This window comes from Cucurbita maxima, unplaced genomic scaffold (assembly GCF_002738345.1).
Source record: "Cucurbita maxima cultivar Rimu unplaced genomic scaffold, Cmax_1.0 Cma_Scf00008, whole genome shotgun sequence".
Classification (NCBI taxonomy): domain Eukaryota; kingdom Viridiplantae; phylum Streptophyta; class Magnoliopsida; order Cucurbitales; family Cucurbitaceae; genus Cucurbita; species Cucurbita maxima.
Genome location: NW_019272024.1, coordinates 3,729,795 through 3,753,353, shown reverse-complemented (window position 1 = coordinate 3,753,353; position 23,559 = coordinate 3,729,795). Strand labels below are relative to the sequence as shown.

General features: G+C 35.4%; 5 protein-coding genes across 9 annotated transcripts; 3 read left to right on the top strand and 2 right to left on the bottom strand.

The window, feature by feature from the left end:
* Window positions 1-28: 28 nt before the first annotated feature.
* LOC111482770 (TLD domain-containing protein 2) lies at window positions 29-8,255 on the top strand. 2 transcript variants are annotated; one of them, XM_023128714.1, is made up of 9 exons: window positions 29-41; window positions 4,511-4,766; window positions 5,238-5,761; window positions 5,877-5,949; window positions 6,235-6,315; window positions 6,403-6,466; window positions 7,453-7,540; window positions 7,649-7,733; window positions 7,850-8,255. In XM_023128714.1, the coding sequence occupies exons 2-9, from the start codon at window positions 4,638-4,640 to the stop codon at window positions 7,931-7,933; spliced, it is 1,128 nt and encodes a 375-aa protein (XP_022984482.1). In that variant the 5' UTR covers window positions 29-41; window positions 4,511-4,637; the 3' UTR covers window positions 7,934-8,255. The 2 variants fall into 2 exon arrangements, with proteins under 2 accessions (XP_022984482.1, XP_022984483.1); XM_023128715.1 differs by lacking the exon at window positions 29-41 and having other exon boundaries at window positions 4,293-4,766.
* Window positions 592-2,828, bottom strand: LOC111482771 (annexin D2-like). The gene is made up of 5 exons (XM_023128716.1): window positions 2,672-2,828; window positions 2,016-2,161; window positions 1,648-1,866; window positions 1,198-1,410; window positions 592-1,084 (listed from the first exon to the last, which is right to left on the bottom strand). Exons 1-5 carry the CDS (start codon window positions 2,745-2,747, stop codon window positions 788-790), a joined length of 951 nt encoding a protein of 316 aa, XP_022984484.1. The 5' UTR covers window positions 2,748-2,828; the 3' UTR covers window positions 592-787.
* A 1,312-nt stretch (window positions 8,256-9,567) lies between the features above and the next one.
* Window positions 9,568-12,637, top strand: LOC111483063 (F-box protein FBW2-like). 3 transcript variants are annotated; one of them, XM_023129177.1, is made up of 3 exons: window positions 9,568-9,586; window positions 10,205-10,527; window positions 11,372-12,637. In XM_023129177.1, the coding sequence occupies exons 2-3, from the start codon at window positions 10,223-10,225 to the stop codon at window positions 11,991-11,993; spliced, it is 927 nt and encodes a 308-aa protein (XP_022984945.1). In that variant the 5' UTR covers window positions 9,568-9,586; window positions 10,205-10,222; the 3' UTR covers window positions 11,994-12,637. The 3 variants fall into 3 exon arrangements, with proteins under 3 accessions (XP_022984945.1, XP_022984943.1, XP_022984944.1); XM_023129175.1 differs by having other exon boundaries at window positions 9,582-9,714; XM_023129176.1 differs by lacking the exon at window positions 9,568-9,586 and having other exon boundaries at window positions 9,723-10,527.
* Window positions 12,638-13,630: 993 nt separating this feature from the next.
* On the bottom strand, window positions 13,631-16,391 carry LOC111483200 (50S ribosomal protein L29, chloroplastic-like). Its single transcript, XM_023129350.1, has 2 exons — window positions 15,953-16,391; window positions 13,631-13,975 (listed from the first exon to the last, which is right to left on the bottom strand). The coding sequence occupies exons 1-2, from the start codon at window positions 16,280-16,282 to the stop codon at window positions 13,799-13,801; spliced, it is 507 nt and encodes a 168-aa protein (XP_022985118.1). The 5' UTR covers window positions 16,283-16,391; the 3' UTR covers window positions 13,631-13,798.
* Window positions 16,392-17,462: 1,071 nt separating this feature from the next.
* On the top strand, window positions 17,463-23,307 carry LOC111482578 (ubiquitin carboxyl-terminal hydrolase 3-like). 2 transcript variants are annotated; one of them, XM_023128412.1, is made up of 7 exons: window positions 17,463-18,136; window positions 19,271-19,387; window positions 20,733-20,831; window positions 21,013-21,201; window positions 21,932-22,113; window positions 22,575-23,014; window positions 23,135-23,307. In XM_023128412.1, the coding sequence occupies exons 1-6, from the start codon at window positions 18,020-18,022 to the stop codon at window positions 22,978-22,980; spliced, it is 1,110 nt and encodes a 369-aa protein (XP_022984180.1). In that variant the 5' UTR covers window positions 17,463-18,019; the 3' UTR covers window positions 22,981-23,014; window positions 23,135-23,307. The 2 variants fall into 2 exon arrangements, with proteins under 2 accessions (XP_022984180.1, XP_022984179.1); XM_023128411.1 differs by having other exon boundaries at window positions 22,575-23,307.
* Window positions 23,308-23,559: the final 252 nt, after the last annotated feature.

Sequence of the window (23,559 nt, the reverse complement as noted above, 5' to 3'; positions counted from 1 at the left end):
AGCTTACGCTCAAAGTGGACAATATCATACCATTGTGGAGAGTCGTGTTCGTAATCTAGTATCCTTATACATGAAGATAATCAATTTGATCGTTCTATTATGGATTTCTGACTACATTCTCCATAGGGCCTAAGTATCGTACAAATAGTTATTATTTCATTTATAAATTTTTGAATAAGTAAATAAAAAGAATTTGAAAATTTTTGTTGCTTTTAAATTGATAAAAAAATCCAAATGACATTTTGACAATCATATGCATCTTGATTCTAAATGAAAGTAAACATTATGAACGAGTTTCTAATTATGATTCCAGTTCGTTCTCATTACATATTTATAAACATTATAAACAAAAATAGTATTTCGATTCTAGGTTATGATTGATTTTCATTACAATCACAAAAAGTTCAGGTAAGTAAGTGGGTCCTAAGTTAAATATAGGGTTGTGAGATAGTTACATTTCTACCATATATTTAACTACAATTACAATCAATATAGCAAGATCATTGCAACTAGTTCTCAATTGTTTTGTTGATAATGATGCAATTCAATACAAAACAGATTAGGAAATTTTAGCATAGTTTTGTAGTATAATTTGGAAAGAGATGCAAGTTTGAAATTTATTTATTCAAATATAACTGAAGGAAAATCCATCAGAGTACACAAAACAGGAAGAAAATCCTACAACATATTGATGATGCCATTTTCTGTCCATGTTCAAAGTTCAAACGGACGGATAGACAAGGTTTTAGAGAAAAGCAAAGTAAATTTCCTGAATAAGAGGGGTACCTCAGGCATCAACATGTCCAATCAACGCAAGAAGCATTCTCTCGTAGTCCCCAGAAGTGTCTTTGGCGATGTCACGATCCAGGGGAATGCTGTTCCTGCGAAAATATTCTTCTTTGATGCGCTCCATGTCGATTTCAGCTCGAGTAGCAATGACCCTTGCAAGTGCCCACTCATCTGTCCCCAACTTATTGATCGCCAATCGAAGGATTTTGGAAAAGTGTCTTTCTGGGAAGATCAAAGACTTGATGGTTGTTCTCAGTAACTTAAGGTACTCATCTTTGGGATCGACCTTCAAATCCTGAAAATATGCAGATTCATTTTAAGAAAGTAGTTCAAGGAAATGGAGGGCGTTTACATGAAAGAACAGCAGGAAAATGTTGAAAAGCTTATGGAAAATGTGTACATATGTACCTTGTTGATGGCATTGCCATACTCGTTATTGTAGTGGTTAAATGTTGTGAGTAACTGCGCTTTGCTCCTTGTCGTCAGGATTCTAATTAGTTCGTCATGATTGTATTCCTTATTTGCTATCTTCTCATGGAGTATTTTTGCCTCTGATTTTGCTATGGATTTATTCACCTCATCTCCCTCGTATCGGAGGGAGCTAATCAGAGGGACCAAAAGCTGCATAGAGTTTTGATCACGAATTAGTGAGTTCATCAGCAAATAAAGTAACAGAATCAGCACAGAGAAATTTCAGCTGTGCTAGAGAAATTTAAATAATACCCACAATTATAGCTAGCTAGGAAATGTCATTCATCTCAAACATGTTCTTCGGTCAATCTCTTAGTTTATTCAGTGTCATTGAATTATACATGTTTGATGATATTGCTTAAATGTTTCAGAAGTTGGTGATGTTACCTTGCGGATATCTCCAGATGTATGATATGCAACATCTTCTTCAAGAGATCTCTTGAAACGGGCATGATAGGCCTGCCTCGCCTTGAATAGTTCGAGTGGTGATCGAGTGCAAGCTACTTCCACAATAACCAAATTGTTTGAGGTTGACCTCTTTGTTGCTTCATTAACCATAAATGCATCACGATCTGCAGGTTCCAATGTCCACAAAAGTACAATTCGCTGTATGAAGCACAAGATAAGTGGAAAAAGAAAAGAGTCAATGAATACTGGAAAATTCTTCTGCTCTGTACAAATACTACGCACAAAAACCGAATTTCAGTCGAAGCAATTGCAAAGTTTGAGAGATGAAATACGCAACAAACTCTTACCTCAAAATCACTCGAAAGTTCCTTGTCTAGTTCTTTAAGAAGATCTTCACCATGCATCTCAGCATAGGTTTTCCGAATTAAACTTCTTTGAGCTGCATTTCTATGGGCCAAAATCGATATGATCAAGTTCTCGTTCGTTCCCCATCCTGCACGTTGATTGGCCAAAGATCACAAAGCAGCAGTTATTCAACGGGACGATAACCAGAAAGTGCTCGCTATCCAGATGAGGATGGGAGAGCCATTAAACTCCAGAATGCAGAAATAAAAGAGTAGCTAGCTTAACAATTTCATCCAAATTCTGTCTGAAGTAACTACTATACATAGAGCCATCTGACATTTAAATCGACCAAATATAGATCAAGCAATAACCAAACATAAACACGATAAAGCAGAAATTTAGATAAACAGAAAGAGCGCAATCATGATCGCCAACAGATCAGAAAATCGAACCGACGTAGCTTCATTTCGATTTACATTAACGTGATCACTTACCAAAAATGAACACAAAATTAGATCAGACCTTAACGAAGATTCACAATCAACAATCAAGATGCAATAAAACCTCGATCCTCAGACATTGACTCTCACGATCAACCATTAAAAAAAAAACAACGAACAAAATCATAATCGAACGACAAACGATTAAGATAACAAACCTTTGAAAGCTTTGCGAAGCTGCTCACAGTCTTCGGCAGGAGAAGGAACATGCTCTGGAACTTTGATGGTCGCCATTGCCACTAATCTTCCTTGATTGCGCTCCGGAACTCTGAGACTGTTTCTCTGTAAGATCAGATTTGAATAGAAATGGATTTCAGGATGGAATGGGGGGCCCATTAGCAATAAATAGCCGTGGAATTCATTGGATCTACAAAATAATAATAATAATAATAATAAAAATAATAAAATAATTTGTCGTGGTTTATGGGGAAGATTTCTACGTGGATGCCACTGCGTCAACGACAGGTATGAATATCAACTCCACTAATCAGCTAAAATCCTAATTAAAATATTATTCTAATAATTCGTTGGTGTATTCTTTTTCAAAGGAAAAATAAAATAAAAAAAAAGGGTACTTTTGAATTTGTTCTTAATTAAAATCTTATTTCTAACAAAAATATTATTATTATTATTTTAAGTTTTAAAAAATGTGAAGCAAATGTTTTAATTCATGGACGTATCTATTTTTGGTTATATGACACTCCAATAATTTATTTTCAAATTAAAAAAATATGGGTTAAATTTAAAGTTTTAATAATATCCTTACATTAAAAAAAAAAATAAAAAAAAATAGTATTTTATTTCAAAAATACCTACCATTATAACTACGTTTAACAAATATTTATAATTTTTTAAAAGTAAAATTAAAAAATTTGAAAATAATTTATAAGAGTCGATAAACGGTAAAAATTTACTTAAATTTATTTTTTTATAAAATTAAAAGATGTTAATACTACCTTTAAAATCTTACCGATATTTATTTTTAAATATGGTTGTAATAATATTTTTTAACACGGTTCAAAGTTATTTGGAATAAAGGTAAAAGCCTCTACGGAGTTTTCTTTTTACCCTTCATTTTATTTATTTTTATTTATAACTTTATTTTGAATATATTTAATTCAGCAATTAATAGATCTTTTTTTTTCAAAATTAATATAATTAATTATTTAATTAGAATAAACCAACCATGCTTTATTTAAATATATATTTAATTCATTTTGACAAATAAAATTTTATTAGATAAATAATTAGTTATTTACTATAATTAGTAATTAATAACTTTTAATTATAATTAAATAGCTAATTAGATTAGTTACCTTAAAAACTATAACTATTGATTGGCAATTACTTACTAATAAAGCCTAATTCGATCCTTCTTAATATAATATATTTTTAAAGTACAATTAATTCATTCAAATTAAACGTTGCAATTAACTCTAATAAATTAAATATTCTACTATAATAATTATTTTACAAATATTATATAAATTATATTTTATCGTCGTATTAATAATTTATTATAATTATATAATATTTACAAGTATAAACTATCTAAAATAATTTACTTCAGCATATACATAATTCGATTTTAAAATATTAATCGTACTAAATATTTCAATTAAATTTAGATAACTTTATTAATATCGAATAATATATTAAAAGTAAATTTTAATTAAAATTATTTCAATAATTTGAGTGGCTAAAAATGAAATAAGTAACCATAATTAATTATAAGAAATTATAGGGTCACGGAGTCAACTGTGGGCTGCAAATTGGACAAATACCCTAATTTGTTCCATCGGCTCATGGACTACACACACGATTTTTCGTTGAAGTAATTGTTAAGTTTCATTGTCGCGTTCCTTCGCTTACAAGTTGATGATTTACCTCACCCATTCAACAAACTTTTAGCTTAATCCGAACGAACACTGGTCCACGAGCGGAACCCACTGAGAATTTGGTAAACTAGAGCTGAAATCTTTTGTAGAGAGAGAGAGAAAGGAGAATGATCGAGTGGGAAGCAAGGAGAATCTGAATGTTAATGGAGAATAAGCTGAGCTAAGGATTGGGGAATTTGCTGGAAATCGATTAGTTTCTTCTCTTTTTTTTACATGAAATGCTATCATGGGTAAGCAACAATCCTTGCGCAGCAAAGCAGTTCATCTTGTCTCCGATATCACCACCGTTCTTCTCAACCCAATTTCTGATAAACCTTCCGTGAGAACGTCTGCTCATCCTCATCATCATTCGCCTGTGAGTTTGTCTCTCTCAAGCTGGAATAGGTTTTCAATTTTTTTTTTTTATTTTTTTGTTTTGCTATCCTTCGATTGTTCTTCCGGCAGTTCTACTTCGGGATTTTATACGTTATTCTTTGGCATGCCTTTTATGGACGGGATGGCTCTGATTTCACTTGGTTTGACTTAATCGGTGGTTGTTATATACATTTTTTGAACTAATTGCTGAGATTCATGGAGGAATTGCCTTTATTTGTCTTGATCGTTAATATTTGTACATAAATGTAGGGCACAAGGTTAGATTCATCCAGTTCGAATGGTTGTTGATAGGGAATTTCACTCTGCTTCTGAAAATAAACGTGTTTTTCTTCTAGTAATGGAACATTTATGTATAGAGATGTTTGTTAATGGGAATTACCTGAGGTTTGAAAGTCTCATTGGGAGTAGGCAGTCATGTCCAATCTTTAACTGGTTGGCATTTTTCTTTTAGGAGGATGCGAGCGACCTTAAAGACAACAGTGATCTAGGGTCAGCTAGTGAACAGGGCTCTGAATTTTCAGATGATGGCCCTGATACATCTTCATTTACTGCATTCCTGTATTCCCTCTTGTCGTCCTCAGAATCGCGGGAAAATTTGAACTCCGATGAACACAGTGATAATCAGGCCGTGGCAGCCAGTCAGCCAATGAACAATGCTGCGAAAGAAACTGTTACGAAGAAGAGCTTGTTTTCTAGGGGAAAACAATCACTTGGTAGAGCTTTTCATCATGCTGCAAGAATCACTGGCTACCGAAACCAGGAGCGGAAGAGTGATGTTGAGATGAAAGTTGATGATACTAAATTTTCTGGAATTGAGATGATGGAGAAGTCAAATGTAATCGAGGTTGCTTCATCGGTTGACGATGTCCCTGATGCGTCCGAACCTTCACTGCTCCTTTCGGAAAAAGCTAGAACTATTCTTTATGCTTCCCTTCCAGCTCTAGTTCAGGGGAGGAAATGGCTATTGCTATACAGGTGAAGAGCTCCAGCATTTTGTTTTATAGATTATGCTTCTAGAAATTCTCATAGGATTTCAATTATTTATACTCTATCATCGGTTTCGTAAATATATATCGGTCGTGCAATGCAGTACGTGGAGGCATGGGATATCACTTTCAACTCTATATAGGAGAAGCATGCTTTGGTCTGGGCTCAGTTTGCTGGTAACTATAAATTTGATTTTTCTATGAACAAGTTTGCCTTGATATGTATTCATCTTAAACCATGTCTGTTGAATGAATGTAGCAAAAAGTTCTTTTCCTTTTAATAAAAATGTAGGGTTGAACTATCAATTCAAACGTATCTCAGTGAATAAGACACTAATTATTATCTCAAAAGTTGATGATTCGGTTTCTCACTGCAATAATTGCTACCGATGCATATGAATATTACATATATGCAATAGCTTCTGTCAGACAATGTATCACTTGTGCATAATTTATTTCTAGATTGTTGGGGACCGTAAAGGTGCTGTATTTGGCGGTCTGGTGGAAGCACCGCTAAAACCGAGCAGCAAGAAAAAGTATCAGGTGCTTCTTACACGTCTTTACTCTTTACTTAAAGCTTAGTGAGGAAGTGTCTGCAATTGACCTTATATTATCATGAATCTTGAATAGGGAACAAATAATACGTTTGTGTTCACAAGTATACCTGGCCATCCTGTGATTTATCGCCCCACAGGTACTTACAAACCTTGTTTAATAGTTCATTCACCAGAAGTCTTTTCATACCAATCTTTTGCATGTTCTTTGTGAATTGACATTGTTTTACTAGTAACCACAGATTCAGTTCATTGGCAACCTTTGCCACTATCCTTAAATGATTATGCAAGTTTATTATGAACTTAGAGTTAAATATTGGTTGGGGTATTAGGTAAGTAATCATTCCACTGGACATCATCAATGAGCTTAAGAAAATGAAGATACTGTATTTGATCATTTTGTAGCTATAATATTTTGCTAAGCATTCTGTTTCTTTGCCTAATCTTGAGATTAACTACGCTCCTTCTAGGGAATGGGGCAAATTATGCCCTTGCACCATTTTCATGGCCGTATTCTTGTGGCTAATGAAAGTATTGCAACTCCTTTATCTTCATCTATTGGAAACTTTGGATACCCTTTTGTCTCTCGTTGTGAGGACTAGCTTGCATTTTCTCTCGAGTTGCGAATTTGAACATTCCACACAATAATGTTGATAAATATCGACCGTGACTCAGTTTTTTCATGCACGAGCTTCAAATGGCCTAATTAGGATTTCGGTTTTAAGCCTATACGTAAAGTGCTATTGGCACTTTTTCTCCGAAATTTGAGTAAAATTAATTGAATTTGAACATTTCCTAATTGGGCCGTTTGAAGTATGCACGTGAAAAAATTGAGTTACAGTCGATATTTTTCAACATTGTTGTAGGGAATGCTCACAAAATTTCAAATTCGGTTAATTGGACTCAAATTTCAAAGAAAAAGTGCCCATAGCACTTTACGTACAGCTTAAAACCGAAATCCTAATTGGACCGTTTGAAGCGGGTAATTGCATATTCTTGGATCTTGTTAGGGACCTATTCTAAGATTGCTAATAATACTCGATGGGTGCTGCCTTAGAGTTTTCTTTCTTACATGGCTTTATATCCAGTAGTCTCATGGAAGGAAATCTTAAATTGATTCAACCAGGTGAAAATTACTATTTCACATTGTGCTCACCCGACTTCTTAGCCATTGGCGGTGGCAGCCATTTTGCACTCTACTTGGACAATGACCTGTGAGAACACTGATTAACTGCCCCTTCTAATAGTCTATGGTCATATCAGTTATCTTAAGTAAACTTTCAACTTAATCATATGCTTATAAATATGTTCTTGAATTTAAGATTGAATGGATCAAGTTCGACATCGGAGACGTACGGAAATCCTTGTCTTGCAAATACTGAAGAATTTGAAGTGAAGGAAGTTGAGGTGATTGTAGAACGTCACAGTTTATAAATTTTACAAGTTCTAAGATCTAAGATCTGTTTTTAAGTAACCTACCACTGATTCTAAGATCTGTTTTATAAATTGTGTATGTAATGCAGTTATGGGGCTTTGTATACACCTCACAGTATGAAGAAATGCTTGCTTTGAGCCGAACTGAAGCACCCGGGATTTGTCGTTGGTGAACGATTTTCAAATACAACCCGAACTGCAGCTTTACCGAATGAATCGACATCCTGTGTATCTCATAACCATCTAGACATGATTATATGATGATGAAGGCCGATGAACTAGTTAAAGAAATGAGAAGGTTGAATGGGTATTTCTGAATCTGAATCCTTCTCCACACTTGTACATAAAAACTTCACACATGTGCATATAGAAGTGTGCAGTTTTGCTTTCCTTTACTTGTACCTAACTTTGTTTGAAGGGCATTGTTTTGTTGGGATATCATATTCTGAGTATTTATTCAATGAATGATTTGCCCTTTTGCTTCTTCTTTTCAAATAAGTTGCCTCATTTCCCTTATATTACACTTTATGGTCCTCGTATGAAACTTTGGTCCTCGTATGAAACTTTGGGGAGGTGTAAATTTGCTTATTAGGGCGTGTTTCTTCACTCGTATTACCATTTATGGTCCTGGTGTGAAATTTTGGGGAGGAGATCATGCGTTTTAAAACCATGAGATTGATAGTAGTACGTAACAGGTCAAAGCAAATAATATCTATTAGTGGGAGTTTGGGCTGTTACAAGTGGTATGGTATCAGAGCCAAATATTGGACGGTGTGCCAGTAGGACACTGGCTCCAATGGGGTGGATGGCATAGTGAGGACACTGGCTCCAATGGGGTGGATGGCATAGTGAGGACACTGGCTCCAATGGGGTGGATGGCATAGTGAGGTCACTGGCTCCAATGGGGTGGATTGTGTGATCCCACATGTGGCACACCGTCCAATGGGGTGGATTGTGTGATCCCACATGTGGCACACCGTCCAATGGGGTGGATGGCACAGTGAGGACACTGGCTCCAATGGGGTGGATGGCATAGTGAGGACACTGGCTCCAATGGGGTGGATTGTGTGATCCCACATCTTGGAGAAGAGAATGAAACATTGATTATAAGGTGTGAAAAGTTCCTTGTGAAGGTGTGATCTCTCTAGTAGATGCGTTTAACTGTGAGGCTAATGATGATTTGCAACATGTCAAAATGGACAATATCTGCTAGCGGTGGACTTAGCTGTTATTATCTAATGTTTAATAGAAAATTTCAAATGATGAAAACCTATTGAACAAAATATTAAAAATTTATGAACCTCTTTTAAGTACAAAATTACTTTTTATAAGTTTGAACTTGAGATCTAATTTAACCTTTACAATAAAGCACAAGGTTCATTTTTATACCACAAAAAAAAAAAAAATAAAAAAAAAAAAAAAATAAAAATAAAAAATCCCATAGAACTGAAATATTAGATATTCAAACCATAACTCACGTTGTTTGTAAACTATAAAATTTCTCATTAAATATTATTTTTATTTATTATTTGACACGTCAATAAATAATATATTATTTTTTTATTTATTATTTGACACATCATTAAATGATATATTATTTTATTTTATAGATTCGAGGTTATTCTTATAACAATTTTAGAAAATATCTCATTAATTCTACCATCACAAAAGCTATTATTTTAAATATATGAAAATATTATTTGCCTTAATAGAACATTTTCTATTATTCATTTTTCCTCCATTTCTTCAGATCTTGAGAAGCCATTTTAGGCACTTAGTTTAACAGAGCTTTAGACGCTTGGGAGTTTTTTTTTCTCTTTTTTATTGCAAGTATTATTTCCTTTAACTTCATGATACTGCACCAGCTTTACATGGTTGTTCTTCAATCTGTGTAGATTCATAACAGTTTCTCTTCCAGATTTTCGTAGAAGAACGTTATTGAAATCATTTCAAGGTTTTTTTTTTTTTTATTATTTTCAATCTGTTTTAGGAGTAAGAAATTCTGTTTGTTCTGTTTTTCTACGATCTCGTTCGGTGGTAGCTGATTTTAGCTCTCTCTTCGGATTTCTCGTCAACCTCTCCCAGATTTTAATACCCTAACCAATTTTATTTTCAAATTTGTCTCTGATTGGCTGTTTACTCTAATTTTGGGCTTCTGAATCTTTGTTTTTTTTTTTTTTTTCGAGTTGAACTGAGAATTTTATCCGTAGATCCGGACGTGATGATTTTTGGGACAGAAATGTTTAATTTACAGGGTTTTCCCCCAGCGGTTGGGAATAATTGACATCGGCTATTGGAAACTGACCTCTATTTGCTTCAACTTTTTCATTGATTGCTTTATAATTACATTAAGGAACAGTTAACATGATGCTTAGTTTCGATGTTTTTTCTTTTTGTAGCTTTTGTATGACACAATTTTTGTTTTGTTTTTCATCTTTGTAAAGGAAAGGTAGTAATATTTGATGGAGGATTGTGATAATCGGCACTGGGATGAGCTATCCCCTGATGCACTGGGTCTTATCTTTAGGAATTTGTCACTACAAGAGATACTTGTTGTAATCCCAAGGGTTTGCAAATCATGGAGAAAAACAGTGTTGGGTCCTTACTGCTGGCAGGAGATAGACATTTTGGATTGGAGCTTACTTCGAGATCCCGATACCATCAATCGAATGCTTCAAATGTTGATTTCAAGAAGATCGGGTTCCCTTTGCAAGCTCTGCGTTAGCTGCCTTCCTAATGACTCTTGTTTGTCCCTGATTGCAGAACAGTGAGTTCAATAAGAACCCCCTGTTATTGTCTTCTTCTTTAATGCACTGTTGTTTCAGCTACTCCTGTTTGTTGAAAATTTCCTCCCTCTTTGGAGATCATAATTATATTGTCTGGTCAAATGAGTGCTAAAACTATGATTATCTCTGTTTCCCGAAGGAGTTAGGCATCTAAGCCGATATTGTCTTTTTTGGGCTTTTTCTTTTGGCTTTCCCTAAGGTTTTTAAAATGCAAACGTGTCTACTAGGGAGAGGTTTTCACACCCTTATGAAGGGTGTTTCATTTTCTTCCCCAATCGATGTAAGATCTCACAATCCACCCCTTTCAAGGTCGAGCGTCCTCGCTGGCACTCATTCATTTCTCCAATCGATGTGGGACCCCCACCAAATTCACCCCTTTGGGGCCAACATCCTTGCGGGCACATTGCTTGATGTCCACTCCCTTTGGGGCTCAACCTCTTCACTAGCACATCGTCTGGTGTCTGGCTTTGATACCATTTGTAACAACCCATTGTCCTCTTTAGGCTCTCTCTTATTCTCAAGGTTTTTAAAACGCCTCTCGTTCTCTTTCCCAACTGATGTGGGATCTCACACATCTTGGTTTAAGTGTTGTGGTGTGCTGTGCAATTGAATGGTCAAGTTTGGCAGAAAAGTGTTCTATGGTTAGATGAGGAAAAAAAAGAAAAAATAGAAACATTCCTTTTTTAAGTTTGGAGTTTCAACCTGGAGGATCAGAGGATCTAAAATCTCTAATTTAGAGAATATGTACGAAATTGTGTCCAATACCTCATATGCTTGAATATGCCGATTGTCTATACATTAATATCTTACATTCCTGATTGACAGTGGAACAGCTCTGCATACATTACGGCTACCAAGAAGTGAAATAACGAATTCCATTGTAGAACAGGTTGCCGAGAGGTTTTCTGCTGTAACTTTTTTGGATTTAAGCTTTTGTAAAAACATTGGAGCATCGGCTCTCGAGGCGATTGGGAAACATTGTGCGAACCTCACAGGGTTGCGCAGAGTTATGTGCCCATTTGAAGCCCTTGACAAGTCTTCTCAAGATGATGAGGCCCTTGCAGTTGCATCGACAATGCATAAGCTCAAGCACCTTGAGATTGCGTATTTGCTTATCAACACTGAATCGGTTCTAAGAATCCTCGAGAACTGCCCAGATCTTGAGCTTTTAGATGTGCAAGGGTGTTGGAATGTGATACCAGATGAGACGTTCAAAAAGTTTTCAAGGGTGAAATTGGTCGGTCCATTGGAAGAAATCTCAGAGTCGAACAGATGGGATGATTTTGATTGCTCAAATTACTCAAGTTCTTCTGGCTACTTGGCGTGGGATTTTGTGGCTGATGAATTAGATGATGAATTTGAAATGCTGGAGTTTTTTGGAGAAGATTATAGAAGTGTGGATGATATGGACCATGCTTATTCTGATTCATCTGCGGGGTCTCCTTGAATGTTGCTCCTACGCCTGGCTTTGAAATGGTGAACCTTTTGTTTCACTTAAGTTAACCAAATAATAGAGCCCTTGAAATTGGGTTAGCTTTATGGTTGGTTAAACTATGATCATATGAATACTTTTAGCCTTATTAGTAACTCTGTAGATTAGAAATGGCGTCCATTGAAGTCAGTAAGAGATATCCAAATGCAGGTACAAAAGGCAGCACCATTGAAGTTGACCCGAGTTACCTGACCATCGACTTGGTTCGGGCTGATCGAAATTGATGGCTTCCATTGCAGCTGGTAATGTCATCCGGTTGGTTTGTGGGAATATGTCTCTAGGTTTGTGAATGTATGGCAATGATTTTTTCTAACCTTGTTGAGGGTGAAATTATCTTCTTACCATAGGTTAGAAAAGCATGATATGCCTAGAAAGTTTCTTCCTCCTCTCTCTCACATTTGTCTCTCTCTCGTTAACTTAAGCAGGATGAACATTGTATGATCCAAATTGAAGGCCGACATGATCGTTTCTGAGTACAGTAGTAGTCAAATGAGCTTGTATCAGAACATTTTGTTCAATTATAATGAATACAAACGAAGAAACAATCATTTTTGTCTTCAATTTGGATTACACAAGGTTTATGTTCAATATTTTCAACTTTTTATGTTTGTCCCCATGTTGGGTGAGAGGGTAGAGAGAGAGAAAGAGAAGTAGGAGAAGGTAGAAAGAGGAGCGAGAAAAAAGATAGAAGTGAGAGAGAAAGAGAAGAAAAATGTTGAAGATACAAGGAAGATCAATAGCAAGTTTCTATCCGATTCCTGAACCTGCTGTTCTTTGTGGGAGTCTGGGTCGTGTCCCAGTTCCAATGTGGCTGATTATCTACCTTTAAGTGTCGATTTTCATTTAGGTCGGCTCCAAGGCTCTACCCTAGAAGTGAGAGAGAAAAAGAAGAAAAATGTTTAGCTCAAGACGAATAAGAAAAAAGTCCGAACATGAAACATTTTTAATTTTGATTGTAGAATAATTCTTTTACCTTTTTACCAAATTCATTGATTCAAATAAATTTCAATATTTTTAATTTTGATTTTGGTCTCCTACGTATTAATCTCATGGTCTATGAATAAATGTTTTTAGAATAATAATAATTACCATTATATTATAAACATTATAATCAAAATATTAAATTCTAAATTAAAAAATAAACATAGATTAAAATAAATTATGTGCCAGTATATGTATTCCAAATATTACATTTGTAACAGATGAAATAATAGTTTTTTTTTTCTTTTTTGAGTGAACAATAAAAACATCAACTTATCATCAATTTTAAATCCAAAAAATTATTATTAATAAAGAAAAATATCGAAAGGCACAAAAGTCTTTTTCATTCACAAACCAAAATCCGTGTTTGAGAAGATTTGTTTTACATGTCAATAACCTAATAGACAAAAAAATATATATAATATAATAATAATAATAATTCTATTATAATTCTTTAAACTTTAACGAACTCTTACCATAAACACAAAATTAAAAGTTCAAGATTGTTTGGACTTTTGAAAGTTTGGAAACTAAGCTCAAAATAGAATTTACCCTAAATGAGGTCGGTTCGAGTTTGCATGTGTTTATCTAAATTAAGTCGAAGATATGAAAGCATGTGAACTCAACACGATCCCCTTGAAATCTATTTCCATTTGTGCACAAGCTAAGTACATGATCAGAATTTTCATCTTTCTTATAAAACGTTGTTTAAATAGCAATTTCAACATCTTCAAACACTCATAAAGCTACAATATTGGTTGAGAGCGTATCTGATTGGATCAAGCAGATTTCTCAGCTGCTTCAGCTGCTTCTTCTTCCTCTCGCAACTTCTTCAGAGATGGAGGTGGTCTGACCACAATACTTTTCTTCCACTTTCTATCTAACTTTCTTGACAACCTTTTGCCCACTCCCTCTTCAATCTCTCTTTCACGTTTTACGGTTAGCATCCGAGCAATCTGTCATCGGACAAACAATAACAAATTAACGGTTCAAGATTCCAAGTTTCGTGGAGTATGAGATACGAAATTGAAGTTGTTAGCAAGTCCAAAACATTGGTTGTATAGCCGTGATGTTGCAATCTTAAAGTAGGTGAAAATAAATTGTAAGAATGATATAAACTTCCCAACTGTCCTGCATCAGCAATACTGAATAGATATTAGTTGATCTCGCAATATTGAGTCGTTGAAACGTTGTTAGGCACCGAGTTTATTGAGAATTGAGATCATCAAGCACCATTCCTTTGTTCATGACCCATACCACTAATCTCCAAGGAGGCTTTGTCTACTTCAAAGCAGGTAAAATTATTCGGTGAAGCAGCCACAATGTGGCTGAAAGTTTTTTCCCATTCGATGTAAGGAAATACCTTGAATTTATATCATCTACTGGCTGCTACGAAGCATGCAAACTATTAAATCTACATGCAATCATGTTGGTGGCGGCCTCATTGAATAATTTTTTTTTTCCAAAGTGGGCATTTGAGGCAAAATCCAAGTACTAAGTTACCTAGTTAGAGGCTTTGAACCAAGACTTTAGAGGGTGACTACAGAGATCTCAAGACCTTATCATGAAGCCGTGGGATTAGACCAGAGATGCAAGAAGTTTGCAACCTAAATGTCAGACTTGACACCATAAAACTATGGGAATGGGCAATTATTACCACAATTACAGTGCAGAACATCCCTCCATCACAATCATATGTGAATTCTAGAGAAAACGACAGTCTTACTAAACTCATAATGTTTAAATAAATTTTTACCATTCAACAACATCTCATTTATGAGATCTCATAATCGATTGGAGAGAGGAACGAGTGCCAGCGAAGACGTTGGGCCACGAAGGTGAGTGGATTGTGAGATTCCACATCGGTTGGGGAAGAGAACGAATCATTTTTTATAATGGCGTGGAAACCTCCCCTAGCAGACGCGTTTCAAAAACCTTGAGGAGAAGTTCGAAAGGGGAAACCCAACGAGGACAATATCTACTAGGGGTAGACTTAGTGGACTTGGGCTGTTACATCATCATTTCAGTACTTTGTTCAGTGCAACAGTAAGAGGCCCATAAGACAATTCCAATATCCAGATTAAGCACCAAGCATGCAGAAGTTTTGGTATAGAAGTCATGAGAAGGCTACATATGGTTCAAATGCAAAACCCTCTCTCTTATGCATTAGACATTGTGATCCTTCCATGATCAAAATAGGTTTGGCCTCTCCAATTAACCAACTTCATATGAAAAAGATACGTTAATCTGAACCCAAACTGAATCAAGATTTCCACATGTATGGCTCATTCATGCATCAGGCATTCTGGGAATCTTAAACAAAATGTTAGCATGAAGACATTCAAGAGTTTTTAGAACATAATACCGCTAATCATATCGAAAATGTAAAATCCACAAGTGCTATTTCTAATAGTTTTATTTGGAGTCAATCTTAGTTCAATATGAAGTTGTTAGTGTTAAAAATCCTACTTTCAATTACATTTTCTGATTCTGATTGGATTTCTACGTTCCAGAGCACATTCTAATTGGCTCTATCTTCCTCTAAATGCAACTTTTGAAACTTTCTCCCAACATAGTGAAATATTGTTATAGTTCATCTCTCTAGACTGTCAACTCAAATCTAAATCCTAAATTGATTCTTACAAAAATGTATAGTTCTAGAACTATTTTAGTCTGCAGATTTTATCTATTTCTACACTTCTTCTCTTTTGGCGGCAAACAATCGCCAATAATTTTAGATCCCAACAGCTACAAATCCCCAATAAAAACCAATGAGCTCTTAACTTGAATCCTACCAATAAATCTTGCACAGATAAGCAAAAAAGTGGAGGATAGGAGACAGTAAAACGTACAAGTTTGAGACGAACATAATAGCCACATTTCAATTGAACTCAAAATTAATTAAGAATCCATCGACGAGGGAAAAGAAGTACCCGTTTGCGCATGCGGCGGAATTCGCTAGACTTAAACTCATTGCGGGCTGATTTTTGAAGTCGAAGCATAAGAAGTTCACCTTTGAGATCGACGACCTCTTCGTTTATTTCCTCAGTAGTTTTCGCCCTGATATCTTTCAACTCCTCCTCCCTCTTGGCCATCATTACCACCGGCGAATTGCGGCCTCCGATACATGCTGCTTTAGGAGGAACGCGAAACGAAAATGGGAAACGGATTTGAAGGCCATTGAAGGATGATTTGGAGGTCGAGCTAAGAAACTTTGCAGGTATAGCAACGCTCGAAGGCGAAGCAATTGAAAGGTTTATCATGTTCAGAGTGTGTTCGTAGAGTTCGCTCAGTCACAGCGCTTCAGTTCGAAGAAGAAGCCCAGCTGCGATTCAAGAGGAAGATAAGCTCTCGCCCCTTCTATTATTGTTATTTTAGATTTTAAGGGTATTTGTAATAATTTAATTTTTTAAATTTTAAAATAGAGCTATTTAGCCTTTATATTTTTTTTAAATCAAAATAAAGTGTAAATTTAATGCAATAACTATTTATTGCATTTATTTTTTAACTATTTTATTGATTTTATTGATTTTTATAGATTAAAAAAAAGCGGGTATGTTTTAAAATATATATATATATTTTATAAATTAGAGACGTCTCGTCGATGAAATCTCTAAGTCACGTAAAACATCAAATAAATGCATCAATTTACATCGAATAAATGCATAAAAACTGTACGTTTAGGTAAATCCCCTAGAGGTAACAAGATTATACCATGGACACGAAAATTATGTTGCTCGCCAAATATGATAAATAATAGCACACTAAGTCATTGTCGAGACCTTTCACCTTAGGCAATTGCATGCACTAACCTAAAAATATATGATCGATCATATGGGAGCAATCACCCTATAAATAGCACATCTTCTTAAGTAGCGCCGTTAGAGGGGCAAACGAGGGTTAAACCAAACAAAACAATAATGGTCATTCCCTATTGAAAATCTAATCAAGGTATAACCCTCCAACTATCCAAATATGACTTCCACCTAGGCGACTCACGAGGAACCTGATCAATTAGGATAAACCCTAAGAGCTTCTTGATAACAATACAACAAGAGACAAACATTCAACCGAGCAATTTTATCATTCCCTCTCCTACTTACTAGCTTCTCATTCCAAAGCTAGGAGCAAAGTTCACGAACTAAACCACGAACAATTCGCACCAAAATAACAAAAAGAATATAGATCCAATAGAGCTCGAAACTCTAGAGAGCATATCGAATAAATTGTAATCGACCAGCATAAGATAGCAACCCAGAAGACCAACTTCTTACACAAGCAGTAACTCTATTCAAAGAGAGGTAAACAATCAACATATAATAACCTTCTCGAAAAGGTAAACGAAACCATGAACGTTAGAAACCCATTAACATTTAGAATCGTTGAAATTCGAACATCTAATTGGTCGATATCGGTGGATAGGTGGAAATAGATTATCATTTTGTTTGAGTATCAAACCAAAGGGTGGGGGATGTAAGGAAATGGGCCAAGTTATTAGAGGAGCGCTTAGCAAAACGAATAGCGAAAGAAGATCTATGAAACCCAAAGCCCGAAAAGATTTATGAAGACATTAGGACGAAGAACCTTGAAATTAGCAGGAAACGAACTCCATTACAGACAGCCTTCAAGCAAAGGGAGTTTGCAGCCAAAACCAAAGTATTCGAGTCTGGACGAGCAAATCCGGCGCTGTTCTTATGGCCGAATGATCGATCTCCAGGAAAGTTTTTGTAAACCCGATTCAATTTTGATTGTTGGAGTTTAGTTCGATCCACGTGGCTTTCTAAATGTTGTTATCTCCATCCATTCTTTAAACTTTCTTCCCTGATTCAACGAAACCCTCGTTGCATCTCCCTTCACTTGACGAACACAAAAACCCTAGAAATTCATTTCTACCACGGAATCCGGGAGCCTGTCAAGCCAGAGATTCGTTTTTATTATATGGCCGCCAATTTCCTCATTAAGATCTGAGTCGCCTTTGATTCTTTGATTTCCACACGCGGATGGGTGCTACGGGCTCAAAGCTCGAGAAGGCTCTCGGTGACCAGTTCCCTGAAGGCGAGCGCTACTTCGGCCTTGAAAATTTTGGCAATACTTGCTACTGTAACAGCGTCTTGCAGGTTTGCTACTTCTTTGTTTTACGGGATGCATGATGATTGTCGCTTGAATTTTATTTTTCTGTTTCCTAGGATCTTCGTTGGTTTATTGCTAGGGTTTTGTTTTCTTTATCGATTCATCCGTTGCGTGCGTTAGTTTCACGGCTTGGATTCCCGAGGCTTTGCTGTATGCGTTTTCTTTGATTTTAATAATTATTCATTTGTTTGAATAATGATCGTGGTGGTAACATTCTTCATCAATCAGCTAATTGCATTTCTAGCATGTTTTACGAAATGCACACTTCAATAATACAAATGCAGATTCTTTAGTTTGACGTTTGGTCCTTCTCCATTTTTTTTGTAATTTCGTTCCGTCTCTGAAATTCTCGGTTATATATATGAACATTTGCATGCAGCATGCTTATGTTGTTCAAAGTGTTTACAATCGGATATACTCAATTTTGAGAAGCTGACTCATCATATCATGTTTTGATTTTCTTACGAACGTGTATGCCACTTACGTCTTCCAACTGATTTTTTTTTAGATGTATTTTATGGTCCCCCGGTGTTGTTCCTGTCAGAGTAGCATTAGTTTTGTTTTTTGTGTCCTTTTTAGGATTAGAGTTCCCCCCTGGCTATTCTTGCAAATGGTTGATTATTCATGGATTAGACGGATCATCATCCTGGATGAACTACAGTAACTTTTACTTGAAAATTTATGGACGCCAAAATTTTCTTTTGTACTTGTAGTGATTTAATATCATGCTGTTAACTTGTGTGAATTCAGTTTTTCAAATGTCGGTATGTTCATGGTGAAAAGCAGAAAAATGAGCGTGTTTTGATTTTTACATTTTCAAGGAAAAGTACGTCATTTATTCAGAATTTTAGATCCAATAATGGGATACTTAGGAGTCTTAACCATAGATGGTATTTATGTTCTTGACTTCTACAAGTTTCCGTAGTTTACTGGCATGTCAGATGACATGTTCACGTTGGATCCCTTATAGCTGTAAATCTTTTATGGTCAAAGAAATATTTTGTTTAAAACTTATTATAAAAGCATCTTCTCAATGTCCAGCTCGATATTTTCTTTGATTTGTTAAGTAACTCTCTGAAATCGTCAATCGTATCTTACTCACCATTTGCTTTAATATTCAGGCACTGTATTTTTGTGTTCCTTTTCGTGAGCAATTGTTAGATTATTACTCAAATAGCAAAAGTATTGGAGACGCGGAAGAAAATCTCTTAACATGCTTAGCAGATTTGTTCACCCAGGTAATTTTATGGGGGAAGAAAGTGTGTCTATTTTATTTGGGTTCATTGCTCATCCTTACCCGACAGGATTTGTATTTTTTCTGCTTTGTTGTGGCTTTATGGTTTATGTTTGTGGATATTATTGCACATAGACTTTACAAATCTAAACCTAGCATAGGAGATATTGGTTCTTAGAGAATACTGATGATTATGTTTGAAGAACTTTTATTATATATTTGTTTTATTCAGAATAAGCTTCTTCTTGAATTACTTTTCATGCTCGTTTCAAGACTTTTTCACGGGATAGTTAAGAATTTGTATGAAATTTCAACTTCAAACCACATTCCTATGTTACTAAAAAGTAGACAGTACGGTGTTTGTTTAATTATATTTGTTACTTGTAAAAGTAAAGAGTAGGAGGTTAACAATTCTGTTGTTACAAGATTTATTGCAAGTCTATGAGTATTAAAAGTTTTATAGCTATATAGACTTTGGATGAGGTTCTTATTGCTTATTAGGCTGATTGGAAGGATTTTTTTTGGAAAATTCACTTTGAAATCCTCAGCATTAGAATGGTGGGGTTCGTTAAAAAAAAAAAACATTACATTGATGGGGGCTATTTTTGGAAAATGTCTTATGAAAGAAGGGACTTGAGTTCAAGTGGAGATCTTGGGTTTGGAATGAGTTATTTACACTATGTTAGTTAATGGGAAACGTAGGAGAAGAATCTTTAGTGAGCTTAGTTGTTTTTAAAGCTCAAGGTGCATCCTCCGGGGCTCAAGTGCTAGGTGAAGATAAAAAGAGCGTGATTTTAGGTGAGATGCAAAAAAATACATAAGGTAAAGTATATAGACACCTTCATGGAAAGCAATGAGGTTTATTTGTTAGGGTCTCATACGAAAAATTGTAAATAGTTGAGAGGGAGGAAGAGAGACTAATTATTATAAACTGAGACTGAGAATGAAATGGAGAGAAGAGAGCGAAGTGAGAAGTGAAATGGAGAGGAAGATAAGAATCAATTGGGGAGAGAGAACCCTAGTTCCAGTTATTCTTTACCTCTCTATTAGAGATGTTGAATAGGGGTAAAACAAAAAAGAGCTGATGTTGTGAGTCGTATACGTATACATGTATTTTCTTCCACTTCAGGTCATTGGCCATGTCTTCTTGGAGAATTCTATACAGACTGCACTTAACAAATTGATTAAAATTGTCTTTAGATTTCTAGCATATTCTTTTGTGAATCCTCTCTAAAGTTTCATGTTTCTATTCTATTTGATTTTCAAGATATATCGTTCTCCTTATGACCATAAAGAACTCTGTCCACGGTTAGGTTGGAATATAATCATTTATTCACCTCTGATTGCAGATAAGTTCACAAAAGAAAAAAACTGGTGTCATTGCTCCAAAGCGCTTTGTTCAGAGATTGAAAAAGCAGAATGAGATTTTCCGTAGCTATATGCACCAAGTACGTTATGAATTTTGTTTCTGAATGTCCCCACTTTGATTCTTACATTAACAGGGACTCATTTCCATATGAAAAATGATATTTTTATTCTCATTCATCGAGTCAATATTGTAATTAATTAAACCAAGGTGTTCAAATTTCACCTACCTTTATTTCTTTTATTTGGCAACTGCTGATGCAGGATGCTCATGAATTTTTGAACTTTTTGCTCAACGAACTTGTTGACATACTGGAGAAAGAGGCACATGCTACTAAAAGTGATGCAGAAAGTTCGTCACCGCTTGAAATAATCTCAAATGGTCCTAAAACTGGTCAGACAAATGGTGCTCAAAAAGAGCCGTTGGTGACTTGGGTGCATAAAAATTTTCAGGTGATTTAGTCAGCCATTTTGATAGCATACACCCTATCCAACTCAGTTTTCTCTTTCTTCTCTGCTATAGGGAAGGGAAAATATATGTTGCTGAGAAATATTAATGAGATAAATGCTATTTCAGCCTTCCTGTGTCTGCATGTCTGCACGCCTTTGCTTGCTAGCTAGTACATCAAAAATATTTTAAAGACAGCTATTTATGTAGATGAAATTAACTTAGGTTTTCGTTGGTTTTTTGTATTAGTGAAAGCCCCATAGGTCAATCTAGTACGGCGCACTTGCTCTTTCAGCCCAACTCCTCCCTTCTTAGAGAATATAAGAGAATTACTTTGTTCTGACCTTCAAAAGAGAATTGGAAGCGTACTTGTAGGCTCACCTGGCTATCTGGATGGTTCTTTTAATTAATGCATTCTAGAAAGTATATGACATTTGATTCTAAGTAAATTTGTTATTAAAGACTTTACTGTTTTTTTATGAGAATTAAAGACTTCGCTATCAAAGTATAAAAGAGTCTATTACGAAGTGTGGAAAACATCAATATTCTTTCAAGCAAACCACAAAGTCTATTAAAGACCCAATCTTGAATACAAATGTGAAGCCCTTTCCAATAGAAGCCTATTTTCTAGGAGGATCCCTACAGAATTCTTCGTCCAGACCATGCCAAATTAGAGTTTGAGCCTTGAGAAGTAACTTTGTTCTGTGCATGAAAAACTTTGAATCTGTCTTTCAGGGTTTACTAACTAACGAGACAAGGTGTTTGCGGTGTGAGACAGTTACAGCAAGGGATGAGACTTTTCTTGACTTGAGCCTTGATATTGAACAGAACAGTTCAATAACTAGCTGTTTAAAAAATTTCAGTTCCACTGAGACATTGAATGCCGAGGACAAGTTTTTCTGCGACAAGTGCTGCAGGTAGGTCGATATACACTATTCTGCTTTGCTGTAGTTGCATTTTAGTTTAAGAATCGTCATTTATCTGAGGTTCTTTATGAAGGAAGTTTTCAAAGAAGCCAGTGTGCCGCTAATTTGATTCTAGCTTAGCAATGAAATCAAATTCTATTGCTGGCTCGTTGAATTCTTTACAACTTGATAATATGCCTTATTAAAAAAAGAAGATAATAGTCCTTATTCTAATTTTGTTTTGTCTTCATTATCTTCTCCGCAGCAAGCATACTGTGATTTGTGTGCATGGATCCATATTTTTATATTGGATGTGAATAATATAATAGTATAGTTAGTATGCTATTTTTATCAGAATATATTGAATTTGAATAATAGTATAGTCAGCACCTTCCCCCCGCCATAAGCATTAAAATTAAGGAACAAAAACCAAAAAAAGGGGTGCTGAAAGATGGACTCATTTTGGTTTGCAGTTTGCAAGAAGCACAGAAGAGGATGAAGATTAAGAAACCACCACATATCCTTGTTATTCATCTGAAGCGGTTTAAATACATTGAGCAGCTTGGACGCTACAAAAAGCTGTTGTACAGAGTTGTTTTCCCTCTCGAGCTGAAACTTAGCAACACAATGGAGGATGCGGATTCGGAGTACTCTTTGTTTGCAGTTGTCGTCCATGTTGGAAGTGGACCCAACCACGGACATTATGTTAGCCTTGTGAAAAGCCATAACCACTGGTTATTTTTTGACGACGAAAATGTGGAAATGATTGATGAGTCTGTCGTGCAGACATTCTTTGGATCTGCACAGGAATATTCTAGTAATACTGATCATGGGTACATCTTATTCTACGAGAGTATTGGCACCGGCAACAAGAGCTGATATATGGATAATTCCCCATCTCATCAGCCATCGGGTAATTTATAATTCGACTCTTCTTGTTGTTGTTGTTGTTTTTTCTTGGCTTCACATGTTTATTAATATTATTATTTCTTTTTCTTTTTCCCCCTTTGCCTTTTATAACACCATTGGAAAGAGCTGTGAAATATTACTGACTGATTGATGGTATGGGCTGTGAAAAATGTATACATGGTCGGTTGCCAGTTTGGCATATAATATAGTGTATGACGGCAGCTTTTCTTTTCCCCTTCCAATAAGAGAAAAGAGAGCAATGTATGATGTTTATGAATGCATGCTGCTTTAGAGGAAGGGCTATGCTGAATTCTGCTTCTGTTTCTAAATATGATTCTGATGCTGGAGATCCATTAACAAACAGTGCATTGAATTCCTCACTACAAATTCCGAGTATTAATGGTTCTAGTATACTTGCCTTGCCTGAATTTGTTGTTGATTTTGGAAAGGTGGGAATTTAGTGAATGAAATGATATGTTTGTACCTAAACTATTATTTTAATTTTTGTACAAACAGTTTTAATGGCTGTGTTTTTTAGAAGTGAAGACT